This window comes from Clytia hemisphaerica, unplaced genomic scaffold, assembly GCF_902728285.1.
Source record: "Clytia hemisphaerica strain Z4C2 unplaced genomic scaffold, Clytia hemisphaerica genome assembly, whole genome shotgun sequence".
In the NCBI taxonomy this organism is placed as follows: Eukaryota; Metazoa; Cnidaria; class Hydrozoa; order Leptothecata; family Clytiidae; genus Clytia; species Clytia hemisphaerica.
The window spans coordinates 119,063-144,568 of NW_027103625.1; the positions used below are offsets into that span (position 1 = coordinate 119,063).

Consider the following 25,506-nt stretch of genomic DNA (forward strand, 5'->3'; position numbering starts at 1 on the left):
CAAAGCTCTATTTACATGTGTGTGCACTTTTAGAGAATGCAATAGAATGTCTTCATTTTTGCATTTTAAGCATCAGATCACACTTTGCATGAAAACATAAAGGTTTAGAGAAATTAAAAACCAACAGTAAAGAAAAATATCTAGGAAGTGTTATTTAGCCCCCAGAGTTACATAAACTAATGCAGGTCACCCCCAAGATAGAGCTCCCCCCGCCTGTCGTAAAAAACAAGCAGCTCCCACGTCTTATATAGCAAATTTTAGGTGTAGCTCCCCCGCTCCCCCCGCTCAGGCGGGGGGGGGGGGGTGCGAGCCATGATCTATGTTTGCTTCATATAGCCATACGTAAAAATTGCGTCTGGAAAGGGTTAACAACAGTTAAATAACCAATGATTTTAATTTTCCATCAAATAGCCTGATGTTGTATCCTGAAACCTGAACTTACTAGTTTCTTTTCAAATTTTCAAGGAGTAAGTGTATGTTCCAAGGAAGCACTTCAATGATGTAATGAAGCTACTGCTAGTTTGTTATTGTCATTTTCGTTGTACAATCCAATCATAACCCATTGACCCTTTAAGAAAAGTCTCATCTTTCAAGTTCTACATGTTTATTTACCCAAGTGTAGCCTTTCACCCTCCCCCTTCTTTACTACGAACTTTAATAGTGACGTATTCCATATAAATATTGCTTCACATAATTGTCAAGCATTTTAATCACTCCTCTTTTGTAAAGAGAAAAGGAAAGCTATTTGCACACTTGGAAATGAGCCATTTACATGCACATTGTTTCAAATCTATCTAACTTTAATAATACGCAACAGACAATATCAACAACGTCAACTGATTGCTTTGCTTTTTAAAGGAGCGTTGTGATTATGTTTATGGTTTGATCTGTTCAGACTTGTTTAAAAACAAACTGGTGGAATGAAATTGCATTTAAAAATCACTGTGTTTTTATATGGAAAGTTTATACAATCAGTTTGATTACAAAAATCAAATGAGATGAAAAACGTGTAGAAAACAAAATAACACAAGAGTGTATTAGAAGAGATATGGTTTTAAAAATGCTAGACATATGATTGCGATAAATTAATTGTGATTTAAGAGCATTCTCTTTCTCTTAAAACGCCCCTTTTTGACAACTATGAAATATTTGAATAATGCCACCTCTACTCTCTTAACAACCAAACTCGTTGAAAATGAATGGGAAATCATAATATCAGGTATTATTAAGCTTACTTTTTGATAATTATGGTAGTTAGAAAAGAACAGAGCATATAGTTTATTATTAGTATGTTGTTATGAATGATAATGAGCGTGGGGTATACAATCTTTTGAGAGAAATATTGTATCTTTTTTTGCATGAAATACTGGTTTTTAAGCTAATCTGTAATCTAAGTAGGAGTAACACTTTTATCAGTACTGCTAGAATAGGTTTTTGGAAATAGATGTATACTTTTTACCTTACCATGGCTCCAATGATGATAATATTACGCTTTCTTCTGAAACACCTGATAAATGAAAGGTTGATAATGGTGTTTGTTTGTGATTTTAAAAGCAATAACCAAGAAAAAGTCCGTTTTTGTAGGAACCTTTGTACGGTATTTTGCTGAAACTTTTTACTTGAAAAAGACACGTAAGAGGTCGAAATATCGTTCACAAAATGAAATGTGTTATGTTTCATTTTGAATTTTGGTTACACTAGCCTTTTTATAAAACACTTTTCTAAAACTATAAGTATAATATAACACGTTTATTTTGATTATTTTTCCAGAAAAAAGCTTTGTTATGAGCTTGCCAGATGTGTCACCCAACCCGTCAGACATAGTGTGCAATGTAGAGAGAAAGAGAATCAAAGAACTGACTGAAGCGGCCATTGGCTACCATGTTGAGGATTCCACTGTGGATACTTCAACTCACAATGGAAATGGACATTGCAGCACTGGAATCACCTCCAATGGTTATCCAAAGGAGTTTGGTAATCTGGATCGAAGGCAGAGAGGTCTGGGTAAGTGCTGATAGCAATGGTTATGCTTATAATTTTTTTTTGTTTTTTTTTAATTGAGCTGAAGGTAGTTAAGCATCTGGATTAATGCTTGAAAAGCTAAAATTGAGTCATTCTTTTAGCAGTGTTAAAAAACAGGGATTTTCAAACCTTGGTCTCGTCACTTGGTTAACCAATGTATTTCTCATCCTTTTTTATTGGGTATTTTAAGATTGCCCTGCTTTGATTATTACAGCTTAAAACCAATCATAATAAATTGTTGCTGCCAGTTATCCTTGCCAAATCAAAGTACAGATGCCAAATGCGTGTTTTCAGAGGGTTCATGTTTTGGATAATTGTATGGTCAATTTTTCCTTGTCATTTTTGGAATAACCTTTACCCATTTTTATGTCGTTAAAATAGCGCTTCTAAAAGTTTTCAAAAACAGCTTTCTGTTTTGGTAATTTTGAAAGAATCGAAAATTTTCCCTGTTCGAATGCATAACAAACAAAAAATATCTCACATGATTTCTCATGATTTCATCAGTAAATAAACATTCTTGGTACTATGTAAAGATTTGCAAACTATTTCTTTTCACAATTCTTGTATTGATTTTTTAAGAGAGAGGCATTTTCCATTTTTTTATTTTATTTATCTTCCAACTTTTGAACTAATAAAAATATACTTTCTTTGCTTAGTTTAATACATTAAATTAATACATTATAATGTAAATGTGATATTCGATTTCTAAGAAGTTTGATTTGTGTTGAGTTTAAGATAAGATAATTGGCAGTCTGCAAAATACAATACGGGAATTATGCAGATTTTAAAGATTAGATTAGACATCAGACAAAGAAGCTGGTTTATCCCCCCAGAGACGGATCTAGTTATCTGCTGATTTATAATTCATGCATCTGTCTGTCTGGAAACAAAAATATTCACGGTCTTTATAGACATACCAAATAATTCATGTGTTCAATAGTCCTCCTTTAAATCTTTTCTTGTTAATGATATTTGAATCAATTGGTAATATAGTCTTTTTCTAAGCTAATTTTGTGAAATAGGTGTCGCTACTTCGATTGGAAAAAAACAGGCACCAAGGGGGTCTCACTAAAAAAATGAAAGGACCAATTATGTACTGGAATGTGAAATATAGTACTCGACGATTCTAAATGAGCACAGGTCACATCTCCAAGTGTACTTTTCCGTATACTTTGAAATGACCATCTCTGCTTGCTTTTCATTTTCAGATGTAATGCCTTTCGACTTGTTGGTTGGGGAACTTGTAGAGTATAAGACCACTGGTAAAGATGGCAATGTTTTTTTGACAAATTTTCGACTCTTCGTCAGTGGCAACCAATTCTTCTTCAATGTAAGTGTATATTCACTATAACCTCTAAAGTCTGCCCAAGATTTCCTTCGTCTTCATTGTCAATCTTCATTTTAATATATTTTTTTGATTTTTTTTCTTTTTGATAATATTCCACTTCTATTTGTCTTTTCAACAAGCATAAAACCGCTTTCTAGTTCGCATTCTATCAAAAGCTATAACCTTTTTTCTCTCAGCTGCAGATTATATTGAGACAGACTTTTTAGACAAAGTTTTTAGGGAAGTTCTTAAAGAAGTATATTCTGCGAATAATTTTGATTAAAAAAACTTAAAAGTTTTGTTTTTGTTGCAAAATTTATAATCAACGATAGCAAAAAAAGATTTGAGCCTAATTTAGACCAGGTAAAGTGCACCACAATTTAAGAAGGTTGACTTTGGTGAAATCACTTTGTTTTTAAAAGATGTTGTTGTTTTTATAGTTGGATAGTAAGTTTTAGTACTATCGCCTTTTCAAAAAAGGCATTAAGAGCCATTTTTTTTAAAAATCTTCAGAATAAAGAAAGTGTGATACCTCACCCTCTTAGATTTTGATGAAATTTTGACCAAATGATCCATCACACAAGAAAATAAGACCATGAAAATTTCACCTTGATATCTCAAGTAGTTTTGAAGATACAGCGTTTCAAAGATAGGCTACTAAGCGAAAATTGACCCCTAAAAATCATGAACTCTGGTGGGGAGCAGATTTTGAAAGCCAATAAATTTTTATTCAAGTACATTAGAAAGCTGATTTACAGTGGATTTCAAGAACTTTTTGTAGGGAATCAGAAAAAATCAAATTGAGTCTCCAAAATTTTCCCCGAAAATCTTTAGCATCTCCTGTAGAGGGCTTCAAACTTTGTGTAATCTGGGTTTAGAAGCACTTTTAGCTGTCTGCTGATGGTCCTTGGAGACTTTTTTAAAGCAAACTTTTGACCTGAAGTGGTTTACTGGTGGGTTTTGGCCACAAAAATAACATTTTCAGGATTTCTATTTTTGCGTAACCGTCAAAAATGGCCGAAAAAATTGCTATTTTGGCAGATCTGGAGCAAAATTCAAGATGGCGTATCTTTTTGAACCCCCTACAAATTTTTTTGAAACTTTCAGTAATGCTTCCTTAGTAGGTCTAGTCTATAACCTCAAAAATCTCAGTGGGGGGCTTGAAGTCTCTTAAAGATATGATCAAATTGAAAATTTGCTTAACTTCGTTGTTTTTTTTCCCTCCTAAAATGCTAAAATCAGGCCCACTTAAGGGCTCTAAAGGTAAATTTTTGTCAAAATATTGGTTTGATCTTCTCTAGCCAACTAATCATTGGCATTAAGGAAACAACTGTAAAAAAATTCAGGTCATTTCCATTAACAGATGGTATTTTATGACTGTTTCTTTATTTTTAAGTATAGAATATGTAAAAAAATGGGACTGACATCTGGCCTTTCCTACCATTCCAGGGTCTATATTTTCAGGAAAAGCCTCAACCTTTCACAGTTTGGTAAATATTATTCCTAAATATAAGCAGGTTACTTCAACTAAATGGGTTTAACAGTACTTAATTCCTATTCAAAAACTTTTAAAACTCATTCAGAAATCCTACTTTGACAATAATTTGCGCTTTACCGCAAAATTTCTAAGTCCAAGTGTCGTGATTAACTTTAGACTGTCCAATATTTCTTGTCCAGAAGATTTAAACATCATTGTTTGCAGTATCTCATAAAATATCACCCTAGTAATGTTGCTTAGTTATTTAAGAATCAACAAGTAAGGCTGTCAGTGTGCACAAATATAGAGATATTGGACAGTCTAAAGTTAATCACGACACTTGGACTTAGAAATTTTGCGGTAAAGCGCAAATTATTGTCAAAGTAGGATTTCTGAATGAGTTTTAAAAGTTTTTGAATAGGAATTAAGTACTGTTAAACCCATTTAGTTGAAGTAACCTGCTTATATTTAGGAATAATATTTACCAAACTGTGAAAGGTTGAGGCTTTTCCTGAAAATATAGACCCTGGAATGGTAGGAAAGGCCAGATGTCAGTCCCATTTTTTTACATATTCTATACTTAAAAATAAAGAAACAGTCATAAAATACCATCTGTTAATGGAAATGACCTGAATTTTTTTACAGTTGTTTCCTTAATGCCAATGATTAGTTGGCTAGAGAAGATCAACCAATATTTTGACAAAAATTTACCTTTAGAGCCCTTAAGTGGGCCTGATTTAGCATTTTAGGAGGGAAAAAACAACGAAGTTAAGCAAATTTTCAATTGATCATATCTTTAAGAGACTTCAAGCCCCCACTGAGATTTTTTGAGGTTATAGACTAGACCTACTAAGGAAGCATTACTGAAAGTTTCAAAAAAATTTGTAGGGGGTTCAAAAAGATACGCCATCTTGAATTTTGCTCCAGATCTGCCAAAATAGCAATTTTTTTGGCCATTTTTGACGGTTACGCAAAAATAGAAATCCTGAAAATGTTTATTTTTTGTGGCCAAAACCCACCAGTAAACCACTCCAGGTCAAAAGTTTGCTTCAAAAAAAGTCTCAGGACCATCAGCAGACAGAAAAGTGGCTTCCAAACCCAGATTACACAAAGTTTGAAGCCCTCTACAGGAGGTGCTAGAGATTTTTGGGGAAAATTTTGGAGACTCAATTTGATTTTTTCTGATTCCCTACAAAAAGTTCTTGAAATCCACTGTAAATCAGCTTTCTAATGTACTTGAATAAAAATTCATTGGCTTTCAAAATCTGCTCCCCACCAGAGTTCATGATTTTTAGGGGTCAATTTCCGCTTAGAAGCCTATCTTTGAGACGCTGTATCTTCAAAACTACTTGAGATATCAAGGTGAAATTTTCAGGGTCTTATTTTCTTGTGTGATGGATCATTTGGTCAAAATTTCATTAAAATCCAAGAGGATGAGGTATCACACCCTGAAGACTCTTAAAAAAAATGGCTCTTAACATTTTTGTGCTTTCGTGCATTTCAGATTTAAAAATTATTATTTTTTTAACCTCTCAGCACGTTAGAAAGTCAAATGTCACACAGACTTGACAGAAGTTCACCTTGTTATTAAACTTATTTTGATTTCTGAAAACTGTTTTTAGGTCATCTGAAAAAGATCTCGACCTTTTACTAACTTTTTATTGACCTTTTTCTAACTTTTTATTGACCTTTTCATCATTGTTTATCAGGTATAAAAAAAGCAAAGTGAAAATTATAAAAACAGACAAATTATGTATTTTTACAATTTTAGTAAATAAACTGAAATATTTTTTTGATTCGATTTATACAATGATATAAATGACCCAACAAGTTTTGAAATACGCAAGATATTATATTTCAACTATTACACGTTTTTTTGTAAGAACATCCAAAAATTTTGAATCCTTTGGTTGTTCTTAATTTTTTGAGTCTTAAGCGTAAAAATGTTCTTAGAATGTTCTTAATTTCGCCATTTTGTGAGTATTTTTTTGTGCGATTTCCTAAGAAATTAGGTGTTTTAGAGCCTATGAAGCCTTAAAATGTTCTTAACTTATTCTTAACATTTTTGTCATCGAAGCCCTATGTTCTTATATAGTTTGTTCTTATAAAAAACGTGTATTCTTAGCTATTTTTGTCAATCATGCAAAACTCAAAATTCTACTTTCCTAAAATGAATTCAAAGGCTTGTTTTGATTTTTTATACAATTTCCTTTCTAACAATCACAAATCATCCTAATTCTAGGGGATTTTCCGACACTTATGAAATATCAAGTGGATTGATATCAAAAATTAAATTTATGAAAATAGTAAAAAGTAAAGCATAATTTCTGAAAATTGTGACATTTTTCTTAACACATGGCCCTTTCAAATTTACAGAAAGTTTATTTCCGAACTCACGTGTGGTCTATCAATGAAAATCACAGTTATAAATTCACAGGACCCAACTTTTAGTTTGCAATGAATTCTTTTAATTAATATGCTCTGTCAGACATTCAATATAACTGTTTCATAATATATTCTGAGCATGAATTTCTTCTTAAAAATTTGAAACATGTGTAAAATGAAACAGCACCATCCATTTTACTGAAAGATTAAATCGTGCGATTTATAGAATTTATAGCAGTCATTTATAGAATATGAAAAGTCTCATGCAATCCAATGATATTCCGTAAATTTCACTCTTTTATGATTTCCGAGAAATCCAATGCAATGCAATGGGAACTAGAGATATCATATTGATTATATTTTACTACTGATAAGAGTCACCATTTCTTAAAAACACACGCTTTTTTGCTTACGATCCAGTAACTTTTAAATGAGACGAATATTTTAGATGAAGACATTTTCACAGCAAATCATTTTTTGACACTTCTGATATTTTGATTTCTCACAGGCTAAGGGCTGTTATCGAAAAAGATATCGCGTTACTAATCAAATGATTTAACGATTAACGGGGTCCTGGACGAAAGCCTATTTTCGTATCTCTCCAGCTATACCCAGATTTTTAGTGAACGTGGAGAGTCTATCACCATATTTCCCTAACACCCTGCCTGGCAGTGCTTTGGATTGGAACACAGTCCATTGTGGTGCAAGTCTGTGATCGAAACCTTCACACTACCAATCGGCTAACGTGTTAGGGAAGTATAGTGTACCTTTACTTATATGTCAATCTCTCTCCATCCGGCTGATAATCGAAGTATCGATTGACGTCAAATGAGCTTAGCTCAAAGCTCAAATTGCAGATGTCGAACGATAACGTATACATACCCAGAGTTTATTCATAGGCTTAACAGTTGAGGCATATGTCTAGTTTCTCTCAAAAGGTATCAAATTTTAGAAGTTTAAATGAAAACAAAAAGAGGCTGATCAAATAATTTTTAGAATTGTCGAGACGTGAATTTATATCGATCTAGTCTAAAGCAAAACATAGTATCAATTTTCTACGTCTATATTCCTTTTGATACAGTATTATACAACTGTCGATGTTACATTAACGAGTAGATGCTTAGAGATGCTTAATAGATAAGCTGTTTATCGCATAAGTGTTTTCATAAACTGGGTGTACATGTTGATAACATTTTGTAAAATTATACCAAAAAGAATTTACTCTTGAGTGATTTTGTTTTGATATCAAGTGACCACAGTGATGTCTGTAAAAGGGGGCGTTGTCTAGTCTTGTTGTATTGTATCGAAAGACTGTTATAAAATCTCTTACTATTACATCTCCGAACCCGGAACAAGTGATGCAACCTTTATATACGTCTTACGTCTTCTATTTAATCGCAGTTTCTTCTTCAAAAAGGTGCAACAAAGTTTTTCTGGGGGGGGGGAGAACTTTTCAACTTTTAAACAGAAAGTCTTCTGTCACTTTGTTTACATATGCATGTTTTTTCTTCCTCAAATGAAATGGCAGATATTGTCTTTCTTGGAGAATTAGCAAATTATTTTTTTCTCTGGAAGTGACATTTTTTTAAAGAACTACATGTTAGTGTACAATGCAATAGTCAAAGGTGCATAAAGATTAATTGCCCAGATCAAGATCGTGAAAGGGGGAGAGTGAAAAATTTCAACATTCTGTAGAGGAAAAACACAAAAGGGTGTGAAATGTATGATGTCTTGATGTCCTTGATATGGCTTTCTCTGTTAGCCGATTATTTCAGGTTGGCTTTCTTCAATTTAATTCTCAAATATATTTTTATTGACCATTTGACGATCTGAAAATACACAGGGCTTTTTGTGTAAGAGGGCCATCTGGAATCATTATTAGATTAATTACTTCTACGTTGTGTCTGTGAATTGAAAGTTTGGACCACCACTTATTCTCGATGATCGTAAGATCTCATCATTAGTCTATAGAAACACCTTTGTTTGTCAAAGAAGAAGATCATTTATTGATTTTTTCTATATATTTCTGACTATTTGATCAACCAGCTAAAAGTTAAAAGGTTTTACTATGAAGCGTAAATAAGTGTAAAGCGTATGAAGAGTAAAGTAAGAGAGAACATTTTCTTAAAAGCCGCGAGTGACGCGAGAGTCGTAAATATTTTTGATTGTCGTAAATATTTTTGATCGTCGTAAATAATAAAAGCAGTTAATTTGATCAGCAGTCTATTCTGCTTTCTATTTTTTGAATAAAAACACCAAAATGATTTGGCTACTATGTCATTTAGACACAATTGGATGATTTTTGGACCTACCCCGGTGGAGGTCCTATAAATTAACCTGTGTTTGTTCGTCCGTTCGTCTGTTACCAACTTTTCTCAGGATTGAATCATAGGAATCTTTTGATTTTTGGTACAAAGGTGCAAAATGGTGGTGGCCAAAATGTGACGGAGCCCGATTTTCGAAAAAAAATTTCGGTCAAAAAATGGCTAAAAAAGGGTTTTTTGGACTTTTTGAAATATTGGATCATTGTTTTTTCTGATTTTTTTGCATGAAAGTAGGTAAAAGATGGCTCAAGCAGATTTTTGTAAAAAAGACTTTTTATCTATTTTATCTATAAGAATCACTATTCATAAGGATACATCAATGTTCTTAGCCAAATTACTCAATTTTTTGATGAGATGGAAGTTTTTTTGCTCACGAAGTCTTGAATATGAAAGAATATTTTAAGGTCATGAAATTTTGGTTTCTACATGGAGGTATAAAGAAACAGAAGAAGTATGCTATTGTAACCATGCTCACCCTACGATTAAAAAATTTACGAGGTATGCATGCTCATAATCTCATATATCGTGCATTTTTAATAAGCTCTTTTGTTGATAGGTGAAATCTTATTGGCTAACTTAAGTGTTGGAAATAAGATGAGACGAGATTCATTGTTTCTGACATTGGTGTAAGAAAATATTTGGATTAAAAAGGGCCTGTAAACTTTGCAATCCTTCATCAAATGACAAGATTTTTCGATCAACATTTTCTTCAAGGTGAACTCTATTGCTTAATACTTTCCTCCAAAATTCTCCAGCGACTTTTTGTCTACAAATTGGGTCTGAAATTGTGTGTGCTTAAAAAGAACTTTTTATTTTCTGGCTGGAGAAAATATCTTTTCAAAACAAAATTTATTGCAAAATTGAATGCAAACTTATTTCGTGGAGCCAAATTTTATTTTATTCTCGTATATTAGAAGGCTAGAAATCTTCTATGCTGATAGTAAGAATGTTCAGAGCAAACTTGAGTTCTACTAAAAAGTCGTATTTCATCGAGCGAGCCTAGAATTTCTTTTGACTTATTACATAAAAGAAATCTAAAGACTTTAACGACCAATTACCGACAAATTCATCTCCTGTCTTTCTTTATACCTCTATGGTTTCTAAACGTTTTTTTTTAATAAGAAACAAACGACTAATTTTAATAGATCGTCACTATTTGTGTTCTGAATGATTGTTTAACGGTCATGCTCACGTAGATATCAATTATATATATGTGTTAAATGCATAACCAGGTAGGTCCATAAAATTATCACTTGTTGATTGGATTTTTATGCGGTCAAACGACCATTTGGTTGAATCACTGAAAGAGATAATCATAAAATTTTAAAGTCTCATTGTAGTTTAAACTTAAAGGGTTCAAAATTGTTACGAATCCTAAGATGAAAGATGAAAAGATCGTGCTGATAAGTCCTAATTCTGCTTCGGCCTGATCTATAGGCTGGATGAAACTATAAAAATTTTAATGGCCTTGTAATGATTTTTCATTTTTGATCGTTTCAGCTTCCCATTCGATTGATCGAATATGTTGAAATGCGAGATCCATATGGTCTCCATGTACACTGTAAAGATGGAAAAGTTTTAAGGTAAGTTTTGAAAAGATTTTTTGTAGTTCACAATTTATGTTTGTTAGAGCTGAACTTTCCTGGAAAAAAAGTTGTAGGCTGGGTAATAACAAACACATTCTCCTCATCTGAAAAGTAAACAAAACCTTGAAATGGGGTCTGCATTTATGTCGTCGGGAAATTACTAACAGACATTGATTGCTATTTTTGTTGGAAAACTAGTGTTTGCCAGTGTTTAGGTGGTGCAATAGATTTGTACCTTTGCAATCTTTTAATAAGATGCGCTTTCTCATGTGATTCTAGGTTAATATGGGAATAACTGACCAACCACGTGACTTTGACTAGCCAATCAAGATCTTTGAAAATTTAGACACTGTCTGAAACTTGTTTTTTGTTTTCCCCTAAAGCCATCCAATGCTTAAAATTAGTTTTAGTTTATCTTGATATACGACTACTGTATTCGTGATCATCTCATCCAAACTTTTGTTTTTCAAACTTTTCAATACTGTCTTTGTTTCTCCTTAAACCTGAATGCTTTTTCAGGAGGGTTTTTTAAAGACGTCTGAGATGAGACGATTCGGGGCTATGGATAACTTTTCGTTTCACTTTAAGAATTGATCCGCTTCGACTGATTTGTGGCATGTTCTTCGGTGAATATCTTGGGAGTTTTTTTTTTAATTATTATTTTTGAGACTTGAACGAGTATGCATAACATTCACAAGCCCCCCCCCCTTTCAGCGAACCTTTAATTCACGCTATCACGCAAACTTTTTTCCCAAATTCACGCATTCACGCAATGTTTTTTCGCAATTCATGCATTTTTTTTCACTCAAAGCTTTCCAATTCACGCATTCAGGCATTTGTTTTTAATTTTCACGCATCCACACTTCGGTGTCTGAAGATAAAACGAAAAAGTCCCGAAAGTTTTCACCATTCAGCTATCATTTTGAGGTTATTTTCCTAAACAGAGATTATGACATGGGGAATATTCTAAAAAAGGCTGTTTGGTGACATTTTTCTAACACACCTTTCTTACAGAATTGCATTCAACACAACGGAAGATTGCACCGAATGTTCACGATTGATCACGTCCAATGAAACGTCGTGTACAAAAGTGGATGAATTCTTCGCTTTCCAATACTTTTCACAGATGAAGAATGAAGAGATGAATTTTGAAAGTCTCTCTTTGAGAACATCTAAACAACATCCTCCAAAGAAAACAAAGAGCAGTCAAAGTAAGAACCCTATACCACCTTCATATCAGTAACTGATTTTATAAAATCTTCTTAACTCTTAATAGTTCTGGATCATGAGTATCAGTAAAAACGTTAGAAACATTGGACATTTAAGATAATATAATAAAGAGTTGACTCAATATCTTTGTTTCAAACTCAGAGTTTCATGGTGCACAGGCACCAATCTTCAGTGAAATGAGATAACGTTAGAAAATAAAATACAATATGTTGTCTTCAAAAAATATTTATGACGTCACATTTGAACGTCATCAGGTGGTTCAAAGATATCAAGCTGAAATTTTCGTCTGTGTCTACATTTGGCAATAATTTCTGATCTCTTATTCAGTAAGTTCTTGCCAGGATAGTTCGCGATCTCGAATTTCTCGGCAAGACACAAATTGCATCGTTTGGTATCTGGGGTAAATGCTTTGGATTTGCGAATGGTTCGCCAGGATACGGTTGGTTCGCCGTTTAGGTCTTTGATACGCCATACTTCAGCGGATAAAGCTGTGTTGTTGCGGTATCTTTCTAGGTTGAAGTTTGACTTGTGGCTGGTGAATCTTTTTTTAAACGTACTTTCACAAAGTCCAATGTATTTCCTCTCTCCGTAGTTTAGTAAATCGCTGGTGACTGTTGCTTCGTAAACGATACTTTTTACCAGGCAGTTCTGCTGCACGGGACATAGCTGTCTCTGTGTACAGTTACAGGTCTGGTTTTCGTTTGTGTTTTCGTTGATAGACAAAACTTTTTTGTTATGCATGTTGATTATCGATTTCATATTTGGCATACAACTGTAGCTGACCTTTATACTGTTCTTGTTAAAGATTCTATTGAATTTGTGACCTCTGGGGAAGTGCTTTTTGACAAGATTCAGGAATTGTCGTCCGATATCTGTTGAAACGTTGTTATTGAACGGTGGATTGAACCATATGATGTTTCTTTTTCTGTTTTTACGTCGACGATTGTTGTTTTGTTTAGGCGTGTACTCGAATTTATGGTTGTGCCCGGATCGTTTCAGGCGTCTTCATAATACGGGACGGTTGCACCATGAAACTCTGAGTTTGAAACAAAGATATTGAGTCAACTCTTTATTATAATAACGCTCTATTTACTTATTGAGCACTCTACGAGGAGAAGATATACACCCTCTACAGGACATTTAAGATATAAACTTTATACGTCTTCCCGCTACTGAATATACTTTAAGAATGAATATAAAAACTATGTACAATATGCAATCTAAAAAAACGTGTTTAAGTCACGTGATTGCACACGCGCCGTTTCTTTCCCCAGACTACTTGCTACTTTGTTCTACTGACTTATTGAAGTTCATCATTTGTACTTTTCTTGAGGTAGTTGTTTTGTTTTGATACGTTTGGCGAATTTCAGCGAACTAGTTTTAGAGAAAAAGTTTTTAACCACCAAAGAACTTGTAGAGTTTCTTGTATTGGCAAACAATAATAGTAGGGATCTTTTTAGCATAGCTGTGATACCTTTATTCGATATTCTTAATAGTTTCTCCCTAATCTTTGCTGGTTGTTTTTTAGTATCATGCGAAGCTTCGATGTACGTTGACGAAATCAAACGACTCGGCTTCAACACTAAAAGTATTTGGCGGACCACCGAGATCAATGATAAATTCGGGTGAGTTGAAATTAAATGCTAAACAGAGGTCAGCTCGTTTACAGGGTATCTAGTAATTTTGATAATTGGCTTCCCTTTCACGTTTGCGTTCAGTGGATTAAAATCGCAAATTTGGCCATTTTAGCGAAATTTGGTCCTCGCGAAAAATAAAAAAATCCGGATTCTTCCTCAGTTGTCGGTTACATCTCTCGTCATAGTTTTAAGAAATCTAAGAAATGTGTTCCTCATCTTTAATAATTATACTACAATTGACGCTCTCTAATTCGATCTTCAAGGGGAATTGGATTTTTATCGAATAAGGGAGCGTCGTTTATGACAGTTTATTGTTGACGGGAACTTTGAATTTCATCGAATAAAGGAACCTATCGAATAGTAGAACGTCGAATTAGAGAGCGTCAACTGTAATTTTGTATAGAAAACTTCTTGGTTAGGGGAATATTGCGCCTACTCGATGGAAATAGAAAATCTTTTCTCTATATCTGACTGATCGATCAAAATACGTTGACGTCAGTAATTCAGATTCTTAGACTGTAATTCATGTTTTAACGTATCTCTTTGTTTTGGTCGCATTAATACTAATTTATTTAATTCATGTTTTGGTAATTAATTAAAGGAAACACGCGCACTTGTCCAAGCATCATTAATCAGTAAAAAAGCTTTCAAAATGGGATTAGGTTATTTTTTTACAAGTTTGCATTCCAAAATAAGCGAAGAATATCTAGCTTGCTACCAAAAAGTAAATCTTTGGCAAGCCTAGTTTTTGGACCTACCCCGGTGGGGTGGAGGTCCTATAAATTAACCTCTGTTCGTTCGTCCGTCCGTCCGTTCGTCCGTTCGTCTGTTACCAACTTTTCTCAGGATTGAATCATAGGAATCTTTAGATTTTTGGTACAAAGGTGCAAAATGGTGGTGGCCAAAATGTGACGGAGCCCCCAATTTTGGGGGGTAAATTTGGGCCAAAAAACGGCTAAAAAACGGGTTTTTTGGACTTTGTGGAAAATTGGATCATTAATTTTTTCTGATTTTTTTGCATGAAAGTAGGGTACCATCATAGGTAAAAGATGGCTCAAGCAGATTTTTGCAAAAAAAATTCGTTGGCTCAAAAAACGCATGTTTATCTATAAGAATCACTATTAATAAGCATAGATCAATGTTTTTAACCATATTATTATTTTTCTTAGTTTTTTTTAAGATGGAAATGTCACGGTGGAGGGATTGGGTTTTCTAAAAACACTTATTATTTTTTTGGCTGAAAAACGAATCTTTATCTAAAAGAATCACTATTTATAAGCATAGATCAATGTTCTTAGCCAAATTATTATTTCATTAATATTTTTTCTAAACAAAGAAAATGTCACCTTAGAGCGCAATGGTTTGAGTTTTCTAGAAACACTTATTATTTTTTTGGCTGAAAACGAATCTTTATCTATAAGAATCACTATTTATAAGCATAGATCGATGTTCTTAGCCAAATTATTATTTTTATTATTATTTCTAAAAGGAGAAAATGTCACGGTAGAGTGCGATGGTTTGAGTTTTCTGTAAACCTTATTTATTAAGCTGTGCATTTTTCTGATAGTGGATTGTTTTTATAAAGAAAAGCGTTTAATAGCTTTTTTTATTTCTTTTTCAATTGTGTTGATAGTTTCTCCCAATAGATATGCTTTCATTTTTGGACCTACCTGGAGGTCCTATAAATTAACCTTTGTTCGTCCGTCCGTCCGTCCGTCTGTCCGTCCGTCCGTCTGTTACCAGCTTTTCTCGAGATTGGCTCATTATTTTTTTCTGATTTTTGGCACAAAGATGCAAAATGGCAATGCCCAAAATGTGACGGAGCCCGATTTTCGAAAAAAAAAATTTTCCGGTCGAAAATGCCGGAAATATGCCGGAAAAACCGGTTTTTTGACATTTTCTCGAGATTTCATCATTAGTTTTTTCTGATTTTTTGCTTAAAGATGCGTATTAACAATGCCCAAAACATGACCGGGTCCGATTTTTGAGAAAAAATTTTTTCCAGCAGAAAATGCCTGAAATATGCCGGAAATCACCGTTTTTCTGAATTTTCATTAGACTTTTTCCTTATAATTGGTTGTTTTTTCATTCAAAAACATTATTAATAGCAATGCCCACCATCAAGCATATTTTAATTTTCAATAGAATTGATTTTTGAAGCCGGAACTATTAAAAAATCGCCGGAACAACCTATATTCGCCGGAAAGACAGTATTTCTTGAATTTCTCGAGCTGTACTTTATATTTTTTTATGAAATTTTGCACACTGATGCAAAATGACAATACCTAAAATGTGACAGAGCCCGATTTTCGAAAAACATTTTTTTCCGGCTGAAAATGCCGGGAATATGCCGGGAATATGCCGGAAAAACCGGTTTTTTGACATTTTCTCGAATTTTCATCCTTAGTTTTTTTCTGATTTTTTGCAGAAAGATGCGTATGCGCAATACTCAAAACATGACAGAGTTCGATTTTTTGAGAAAATTTTTTTTCCGGCCGAAAATGCCGGAAATCGCCGTTTTTGTTTTCTAGAAACCTTCTTTATTAAGCTGTGCGTTTTTCTGATAGTGTATTGTTTTTATAAAGAAAAGCGTTTAATAACTTTTTTACTTTTTCAATAGTTTTGATAATTTCTACCAATAGATATGCTTTCATTTTATATATTTTTGTATTTTGACCAGTTATGTCTTATGTGTTTCATTTTTTCAATGTTCATTGGTTAGTTTTGGTAACCAGGTAGGTCCATAAAAGTATCACTTGTTCTTTATTTTTTTGTATTTTGATTAGTTTGATAACCAGGTAGGTCCATAAAAGTATCACTTGTTTTTGTTTGCTTTATCATTGCCAAATCGGAAAATAAACTTGCTATCGTTTTTGTGGAGTGGTAGTAGCAAAGGTTTTAGTTCTCCTAGGGAACAAGCCTCCGTCGGGGAATTAACTGATATAGGGGTTTTAAAATAACCTTTTCTTTTAGGATCTGTGAAACATACCCCAAATATCACATCGTTCCCAAATGGATAACAGATAAAGATCTGGAGACCATTGCACGGTTTCGCTCACTGAAACGTTTCCCATCCGTCGTATGGAGGTTTGATTACTTTCTTGTTCGTTTTATTATCGGTTTCAAGGATTCATTAGAACTTTATTAGTAAACTACTTAATACAATTCTGTGTCAAATCAATACTTGCAAAAAAACAATCGCCGTTCCGATACAGAATTTCGACGTCACTCAACCGCGAGAGGGTGAGGCTTCCCTAAGTATCTCTCCATATAAGTATCTCTATCAGTCGTAGAAACGGAGATTATTTGTAGAAATTACCAAAATATTTAACCGTTGTTTTTTCGTTATACAGGAGTCAACAAAATGGAGCAGTGATTGCACGATGCAGCCAACCAGAATTGGGTTGGTTTGGTTGGCGTTGCCAAGAAGATGAATCATTATTGTCGGCTATCGCACAAGCTGCTAAACTTGATTCTTCCAAAGTGGCTGATATTCAACACATGAGCTTGTCAGGTATTGTTTGTTGACTATATCTGTTTATTTCTAGTAAATTTGAACAACTTTTGACTTAACTTCCAGTAGGAAGATGTGTAGAAATCAACATCCTTATTATTTACAAAACCTCCAAATCTAAAAAAGTGGTTTTAAGAAATCAATATAAGGAGAGCTAATAAATATTTAAGCCACTGAGACATCTTCTAGTGCACAAGTAAACAGAGAAAGTCATAATCCAGGCGTAAGCTAATGTTTCTTCAACCTTACAGCGCCCGTCAAACGCCATCGAAAAAAATCGATAACCAATCAATAACAGTAGTGTACAAAATTGAAAGAATAGATGGACCGTTGAAACCGTTAATATCGATTAGTTAAACTTTACTTCGTAAACCTTGTGGAAACCATGAGAGTGTGGTTTGCACGTCATAGAAGCAAAAAAGGTTTTACTTGAAGCTAATGGACTCTAGCTATCGATTGTTAAAAGTAAGCCCGCATCAAGTGTGACCTATCTCATCATTTTTTCTTTTAGTGAATGTGAACATGAAAGATTCGTGTACGTCACACGCGCCTTCATTTCTATTGGTCGATGCAAGGTCATACGCAGCTGCTGTGGCCAACCGTGCTAAAGGAGGTGGTTGCGAGTATCAAGGTAATTATTTTTCTCCAATAAAGGTGTTCTTTTGGGACTGAAAGTGAATAACAAGCAGTCTCCGATATTTCATCCCTTACTGAAAAACTTTATGGAAAGATTGACCTATCCAATCAAATGCTTTAATTCATGATCTTCATAACGTAATGTTTTCTGCGGAAAGACCCCGGTTTTTGCCAGTAGTGGGAAATTTTATACAACTTTTGTCTAGTTTAAATTTGCCACTACTGGCTAAAACCGGGGTCTTTCCGTAGAAAAACATTGGATCATGAATATCATGAATTACTTTCGACGCCAAAGGTTTTTAGAACTGATCGTGATCTTATTTGAGAAATAATTTGGATTATAACTGGTTTATCAAATCAAAAATACACCAAAATGTTAAAGATTCTGGCAACCCAATTGATGATTAAAGGAGTCATGTCATATTTACCATCTAGAGAGACCCCTAACCCTTATCCCTAAAGATAAGAATCTACCTTTCAATTCCTTTCCACAAATCACCGGAAATGGCCACTTTAAAATCCAAAGTTTATACGGAACTGTAATAAATTGAAATGAAAATTTGCTTACTCGATTATTTTTTCACACTTAACATTTCTTCATTTCTCTTTCAGAATATTATCCAAACTGTGAGATACAATTCATGGGTCTACCAAATATTCACGCCATCCGAAAGAGTTTCCACGGCGTCCGCGCCCTCTGTTTACTTGGTCAAGAACAAAGCAAGTATGTAACAATTACTTTTTGTCAGCTGTTTGAATTTGTTGATAGATTGTGTACGGTTGCAAACCGACAGTTATGTGCTGAACGACATTCGACCCTCTGACCCTAAGCAGGACTAAAATGGAGGAAAAAAGTAAAATTCTGTAGATTTTACGTGACTAATTTGACCTAATTTCGATATTTTCAAAATTGATCTATTTTTTCCAATCTTTATTGCCGGACGGATTTATTTTTCTGATTTTTCTAGCTCTTACAGGGACCATATCATTGTCTAGTTTGAATTTCTAACCTATATTTTTCAGTTGGTATTCAGCTTTGGAAGCAACGAGGTGGCTACAAAATCTCTCTCTATTGATCAAGTCTGCCTGCACAATCGTGGAAGCGATCGATGTCGAAAGTCGATCAACGCTCATACATTGTTCTGATGGATGGGATCGTACACCTCAGCTTGGCTCGCTTGCCCAACTTCTCTTGGATCCATACTACAGGACTATTAAGGTGTGTTTAACTTTTTTACCTGTTCCATAATTTAGCTACAGAATAAGCGATTTGTCATTTTTGTCTCCAGGACAACAGTACCTCCGCACACAATTTCTTATTTTCCAGATTTTTCAACTAGCTGTGACTACAAAAGGTTGCTCTGTCATTTCTTATTTTCCAGGTTTTTCAACTACCTGTCACTACAAAAGGTTGCTCTGTCATAAGCGTACTGACAATATTTTATCTTACAACCCAATTAGGGCGTAAGGTCGAAAGGACGAAATAGTTTTTAGTATTTATGAAATTTATTACTGTTAAGCAGTGGTGAAGATGTGAAGAAGGCGAGAAGCGAAAGCTGGAAGACAAACATCATGAACACAAAACAAAATCCTTTCTTAATACCCAATATAGGTATTCAAAATATTTAGAAATTTCAAGATTTCATGTGAAACTTCGTTCTTTTTTTTAGTTTTTTTATTTTCTCATCAATTTCAGGGATTCCGTGTTCTGGTTGAGCGTGAATGGCTTGAGTTCGGACATAAATTTGCGGACCGGTGCGGACATAGTACGGAACGGGACCACAATGAGCGGAGTCCAGTCTTTTTTCAATGGTTAGATGCTATTCATCAAGTCATGAGACAATTCCCATCGGCTTTCGAATTCAACGAATTCTTCTTGGTAGGCGATTTTCTGCTGGTTTTCCATCCTTCAATTCAATGCACATATCCTTGTTAGCTCGGGTAGACTGGGCTTGGGTTTACCAGATAGGGTTAACGCCAAATGTTTAAAACTCATTGTATCGATTTTCTCACGGGCAAGGAGTTTTGACGTCATATACCATTAGTATAATGGACCAAACCCTTTAGGCTTTAGGGCGTTAAAGGTTGAATGGGGTATTTAATTCATTGACCTATTCCTCAAATTTGCTGCTAGGGTTGAAGCGCCAACCTCTATTTTTTTTATGAGTTTATTAGAGAGTCCCGTTTTTTTCAAGGTACGGTGCACTTTGAAAGATTATCTGTCATGCTATACAAGGTATGAGACAGAGTTAAGCCAAAGTAAAACTTCAAAGATCTCATTTGACTCTTACAGCCGATAATTTTGGCTTTTGTTCTGGCTTGCACTCTGGGGCTTACACTTTTGAGAATGGTAGTGTCTTGTCAAATTTGAAATATTAGGAATCAGAGATGTAAGGGTCTACGAATATATTCTGTTCTTTTTGTAGATCAAATTGTTGCATCATAGTTACAGTTGCTTGTATGGCACCTTCCTTTGTAACAGTTTGAAAGAACGAAGAGATTTGAAAGTTCATACTCACACTAAGTCTGTATGGGATTTGTTGCTTAGTGGGCGCAAAGATTTCAATAATTATTTGTTCGACGAAAATAGCACTAAGGTAATGATGGTACTTCTTCTTAATGAGCAACTTTTCGATTCAAATTCTATTTTTCCCGTTTCACGTACCCCCCTTTAAAGCTATCCTTTAATGTGATATAAAAAGGAGGCGCGCCTCTATGCTGACAAAGCAGAATGAACATGAAAATTGTTTAATTGGATGGAACTCCATCTTCCTCAACTCGTAGGGGCATTTAACCTACCTATTGTACATTACGATGTCTAACCCTCTTGAGTTCTTAAATTAATAAAATTCATTGTTATCGGTGATAAACAGGGCTTTTCATCGGAAAAAGTACAATGAAGTAGGTGTCATTTGTCCTTTGACTTTCATTTATCACTCTCCTCTTTTATTTTCCAACAGGTATTGTATCCCGACCATCGAGTGCGTTGTTTGAACTTATGGGACAACGTTTTTATGGGCAAAATCGACTTTTCATCACAGACAAACCTCATGGAATCGTTATCAAGTCAACGGTTTAGACGGAACGGCCATTGTAATGGCACAGCTCACAGTCTAGGCACAAATATTTCCTTGAAGGCGAACAGCGAATGCCCAACTAAATCGAACAATAATTATGATAGTGAAACTTATCATAATGGCGGGTGTGTTCAAAATGGTGAAACTGCCCATATTCAAAATGGTGATACCCCTCATGTTCAAAATGGTAGCACCAGTTGCGAGGAGGATAACAACTCCTCGTCAGTCGATTCAAAAAACAATAGATATCTTAATAACCAATCTGGGAACAGCTCTTATCATTCAATTAAAAACGAAAATACATTAGATTCTATTAATTCAATTGAGAAAACAGACAAAACAAGTTACAATGAAAATCACGTGACTACGCAGGATGACGTCACTCCTGATGACGTCCCGACGGATGATACCGATACATCTTTAGATTGTCAGCAAAACGGCTCACAAGAAAGTATTATATCAAACGGCACACATAACACGACACTAGAAAATGTGTCAATGACGGATAGTTGTCGGACTTTAACGGGGACCGATCCAAACGCACATCGAAAGAGTTTAGATGATTTATGCTTGAATGCGATCAACATGGACCATTCTATGTCGTTAGAACACCGAGCTAATAACATGAGGCGTGTACATTCATCGCCGGATTCACCTACTCTGAACCGGCTTGTTCGGACTAAATCGGTCCCCGATGTTATGGCGTCTTCCGTTTGTGTAGCGACGGACGTCGCCAAACAATATCCCAGTTTAGAACCGGCTGATACAGCGGAAGAGCAAGATTACCGGTGTTTTATCGACGAGGACGGTTTAACGCGTTGTTATGATTTTTTAGAGCAAAAATTAGTAGACATTGAGTTAAGACACGCCCAAGAGGTGCAAAGGCTTCAAAAGAAATTGGATTTGGAACGTCAGGCTAGATTGTATTTACAACAACAGATTTTCCGTGATGGTGGAGTCAATTTGGAAACGCTACAGGATGATATGGTAAGTCCACTTTACTAAATTTTTCTTCTATAATATTGCACATTTAATCCTCCGATTAAAAGGCAATTCCTTCTCAATCTAACTGATATTCTTGGCCTTTTCTGTTGGTTTCTGCTAACTGGAGGGTCAACCATGTGCTTTTGTGTTTAATAACCAGAGAGAATGATGGGCCGGAGCAGCTTGATGCAAGCCCAGAGATTGTTCAGTAAAAGTATGTAAAAATTAGTAAAAACTTGAAATTCCATAAGCAGAAGTGTGGTAAAGGCGGAAAAAGCAATCTAATTAATGAACTCACAATCGAAACAATAATAGACTCTTTTCTTCATCTTCCATAGCTATCTTTACCAGACTCCGTCAACGGCGAACGCTCTTCATTATCTTCGATCAGTAATGAAGAGGGCTGGGAACAAGTACAATTCGATGACGTCACTCCTGTTCGTTGGATACCGGACCACATGACACAGAATTGTTCGAGTTGTGGCTTTCATTTTAATTTAATGTACCGCAAACATCATTGTCGGTGAGTGAGGTTTGTAATTTCGCTGTTCTCTGAGAAATCGTTCGTAACTTACTGACAACAATCTAAAAGTTTTTAATTTAATGTACCGGAAACATCATTGTCGGTGAGTGAGGTTTGTAGTTTCGCTGTTCTCTGGGAAATCGTTCGTAACTTACTGCCAACAATCTAAACGTTTGCTCACAACCAAATATGCCATATAGCGCAATAAATTGGATAGCGCTGCGGTACAACCACTGTGAAACAAAACAAAACAAAGCTTGCGCATAATTCTCAAAAGTCTTTTTTAAGCGGCTATCTCGTAGGTCTCTAAAATTTCAATCGAGGAAGGTTTCATAGAAGTAGACTAAAGATCCTGAGGTATCTAAATTTTAGACAAAAAACAGTGATCGACTTTTCAAAAATGACCTCCTAAACATTGATAAACTCAGCCAATGGCGTGAATGCAATGAGAAACTGCTTTAGGGAAAAAAAAACTAAAAATGACCTGACTAGACCACGGGTTTGTCGCTAAAATGGAGCTAATTTAAAATTAATTTAAAATTCTGCAAGAGAAATAATGAAATAATTACATTTACCATTCTAGAAAATGCGGTGGTGTGTTTTGTGATCCATGCTCCAATCATACGATCAGTGTACCAGAGGAACAACTTTACACTCCTGTGCGTGTCTGTGCTAAATGTTACGAGTCACTGTCTCACCAGCCAACTTAAGGTCCCTTAAAATGAATGGATAAATGTGCTAGTCATCATTCAGTGAATGGATATAAAGTCCAATGAAAAGGACGCGCCTGTCTGATCCTGGTGTTACTGAAAGGACAATCCGCGAATTTTTCGAATCAAAGAAAAAGATGAAAGAGACGATTAAAAAACAAAAGGTTGGCACGAATCGAATAATTCTTCCAGAGATTGATAACATACTGATTCAAGATGTCTTCAATACATTAGCGTCAAGTTGATAAAAGGTCTGCTGTTTTCGGTGAGATTCGAAATGATGTTTCAATAAAAAATGCTTTAACGTTATAAAAGATCGGAAGGTTGATTGTTAGATAACGTATGTTCACGGGAGGTGCTGGACTTGTTTACGCAGGAGTTTGAAAGCAGCACATCTAACCTAGAAATTGTGTGTTAAACTGGTTTAGAATCAATTTTTGTGGTTAAAAAGGAAGCGATGCTTATACTGAAAAAGGTGTTATAAAGAAATGACTTATACAATTTGGAAAAGCTCAGTTCGTTTCTATCAAATTTGGTTGTTCAATTCTGAAACTGAAACAATGAAATATATTTTGGAGGTAGGTGTCAATACTGTAGATAAGAAAAAAATTAATTTAAAAAATTTCAAATTTCTTGTAGTAATATGTAACAAGTTTATGGACCAGACCCAATCATTAATTCCTATCTTCGGGGTCAATATTTTTTGAGACTTAAAGTAGAAACCAAATGAATATCCGATGTACAACCATTGAGTTTCAAGCCCGAAGGGCTAGAGGTCAATCTCTAACCTTTCTCAGGCAAGAAAAATTGAAGCCTTAAAATATGCGCCGTATTTTTGATGACGGATTGAATCTAGCAATTCCTTTGTTTTCGAGTGATATATTTTTCGAAATTAAGCGGTAAGTTTTAGTTTCAATCTGTCATTTGTGTAAAAACCAGGCGGGTCGCTCAAGGCTGCGCAACTTTGGTAGGATTTGTTGGCTTCAAATCCTACCAAAGATTGACCTCTAGCCCTTCGGGCTTGAAACTCAATGTGTACACCCCTATGGTCAGAAATTCCATCTTTTAAGTATACATACAATCAAGGATGCGATGATTTTTATTTAAATTCACTTTTTTAGAGATATTCTATCTTTTTGGTTAACTCACCCGTCTCGAGATAAACCCCTATCTAACAGCCCCGTTGGAACTTTTTCCCTCAGTGAGGATTAAAATTTTATTGTTCTAAGGTTAAAAAATCCAGGGGGGATGGTTTTGGAGTGCAATTTTTAAATTGAATTTTGAATGGGGATGAAATCAAAGTCAATTTCCAAGTGGAGCTTAAATTCCAGGGTTTTTTTCCTACCGGGGGCGAAATTTTCAGCGGGTCTGTGACACAAGGGTGTCGAGATACAGAATAATTGCGGGTCTCGTTTTCGAAAGTGATGTAGTTTACACTTTTCTACCAAAAGATGTAGCGATCATCTTTTAAGAGAAAACATGTGTGACAGTCGTTTGAAGTAAATATTCTACTTGAAAACGAGACCTGCTGATTTTGTGTTTCTTAAGAAGGGTGTATCGTACAATTTTGTCGTTCCAAAATACTGTCCTATTATAGTTCACAAATGAATCTGTACATATGAATTTTTCTGACAAATTACTTAGGAAAATAAATTGTAAATGTTTTCAATGTAACTTACTTTGACCCATTTTTTAACAATTTCTAAAATCGTTGGGTAAGCTCCCTAGCAGTTTTTTCACCTTATCCAGCATATCATTACATTCTCTAATGAATCTCCAATTCTTTCATTATTAGTAAACCTCGAAGCAACATTTCCCTGACATTTTTCACAGCATTCTGATTAGATTTAGTTCTTGGATTTTACAGGATTAAAACACAAATCCTATGAAAAAAGGGTAATAGAACCCCAAATTCGAATTCATTAAGCACTTCATATTTCCACATTTTGTAACTCTGTATCATAGTTTGTTTTCTAGTTATTTTCATTTGTTTCGTTGTTTTTGTTTTCTCAGTTGTAGTATGTCATTATTTCTTGTTCATAGAATTTCTTGTAGCAAAAGAGAGTTTAACAAT

The 25,506-nt window shown here is 34.7% G+C and overlaps 1 protein-coding gene across 2 annotated transcripts; it reads left to right on the forward strand.

The window, feature by feature from the left end:
• Nucleotides 1-693: 693 nt before the first annotated feature.
• On the forward strand, nucleotides 694-25,106 carry LOC136802463 (myotubularin-related protein 4-like). 2 transcript variants are annotated; one of them, XM_067059194.1, is made up of 16 exons: nucleotides 694-1,219; nucleotides 1,771-2,004; nucleotides 3,231-3,352; nucleotides 11,036-11,118; nucleotides 12,136-12,332; nucleotides 13,880-13,976; nucleotides 16,962-17,075; nucleotides 17,342-17,502; nucleotides 18,014-18,133; nucleotides 18,751-18,862; nucleotides 19,162-19,357; nucleotides 19,835-20,017; nucleotides 20,565-20,735; nucleotides 21,099-22,202; nucleotides 22,538-22,731; nucleotides 23,306-23,382. In XM_067059194.1, exons 1-15 carry the CDS (start codon nucleotides 1,141-1,143, stop codon nucleotides 22,724-22,726), a joined length of 3,162 nt encoding a protein of 1,053 aa, XP_066915295.1. In that variant the 5' UTR covers nucleotides 694-1,140; the 3' UTR covers nucleotides 22,727-22,731; nucleotides 23,306-23,382. The 2 variants fall into 2 exon arrangements, with proteins under 2 accessions (XP_066915295.1, XP_066915294.1); XM_067059193.1 differs by having other exon boundaries at nucleotides 695-1,219; nucleotides 22,538-22,722; nucleotides 23,306-25,106.
• Nucleotides 25,107-25,506: the final 400 nt, after the last annotated feature.

Bases quoted from the DNA above. Each gene is read 5' to 3' on its own strand.
- LOC136802463 (XM_067059193.1), top strand. From the start codon at position 1,141: ATGAAATATTTGAATAATGCCACCTCTACTCTCTTAACAACCAAACTC. The intron at 3,353-11,035 runs GTAAGTGTATAT...TGATCGTTTCAG, and splicing joins GCAACCAATTCTTCTTCAAT to CTTCCCATTCGATTGATCGA. The intron at 18,134-18,750 runs GTAATTATTTTT...TTTCTCTTTCAG, and splicing joins AGGTGGTTGCGAGTATCAAG to AATATTATCCAAACTGTGAG.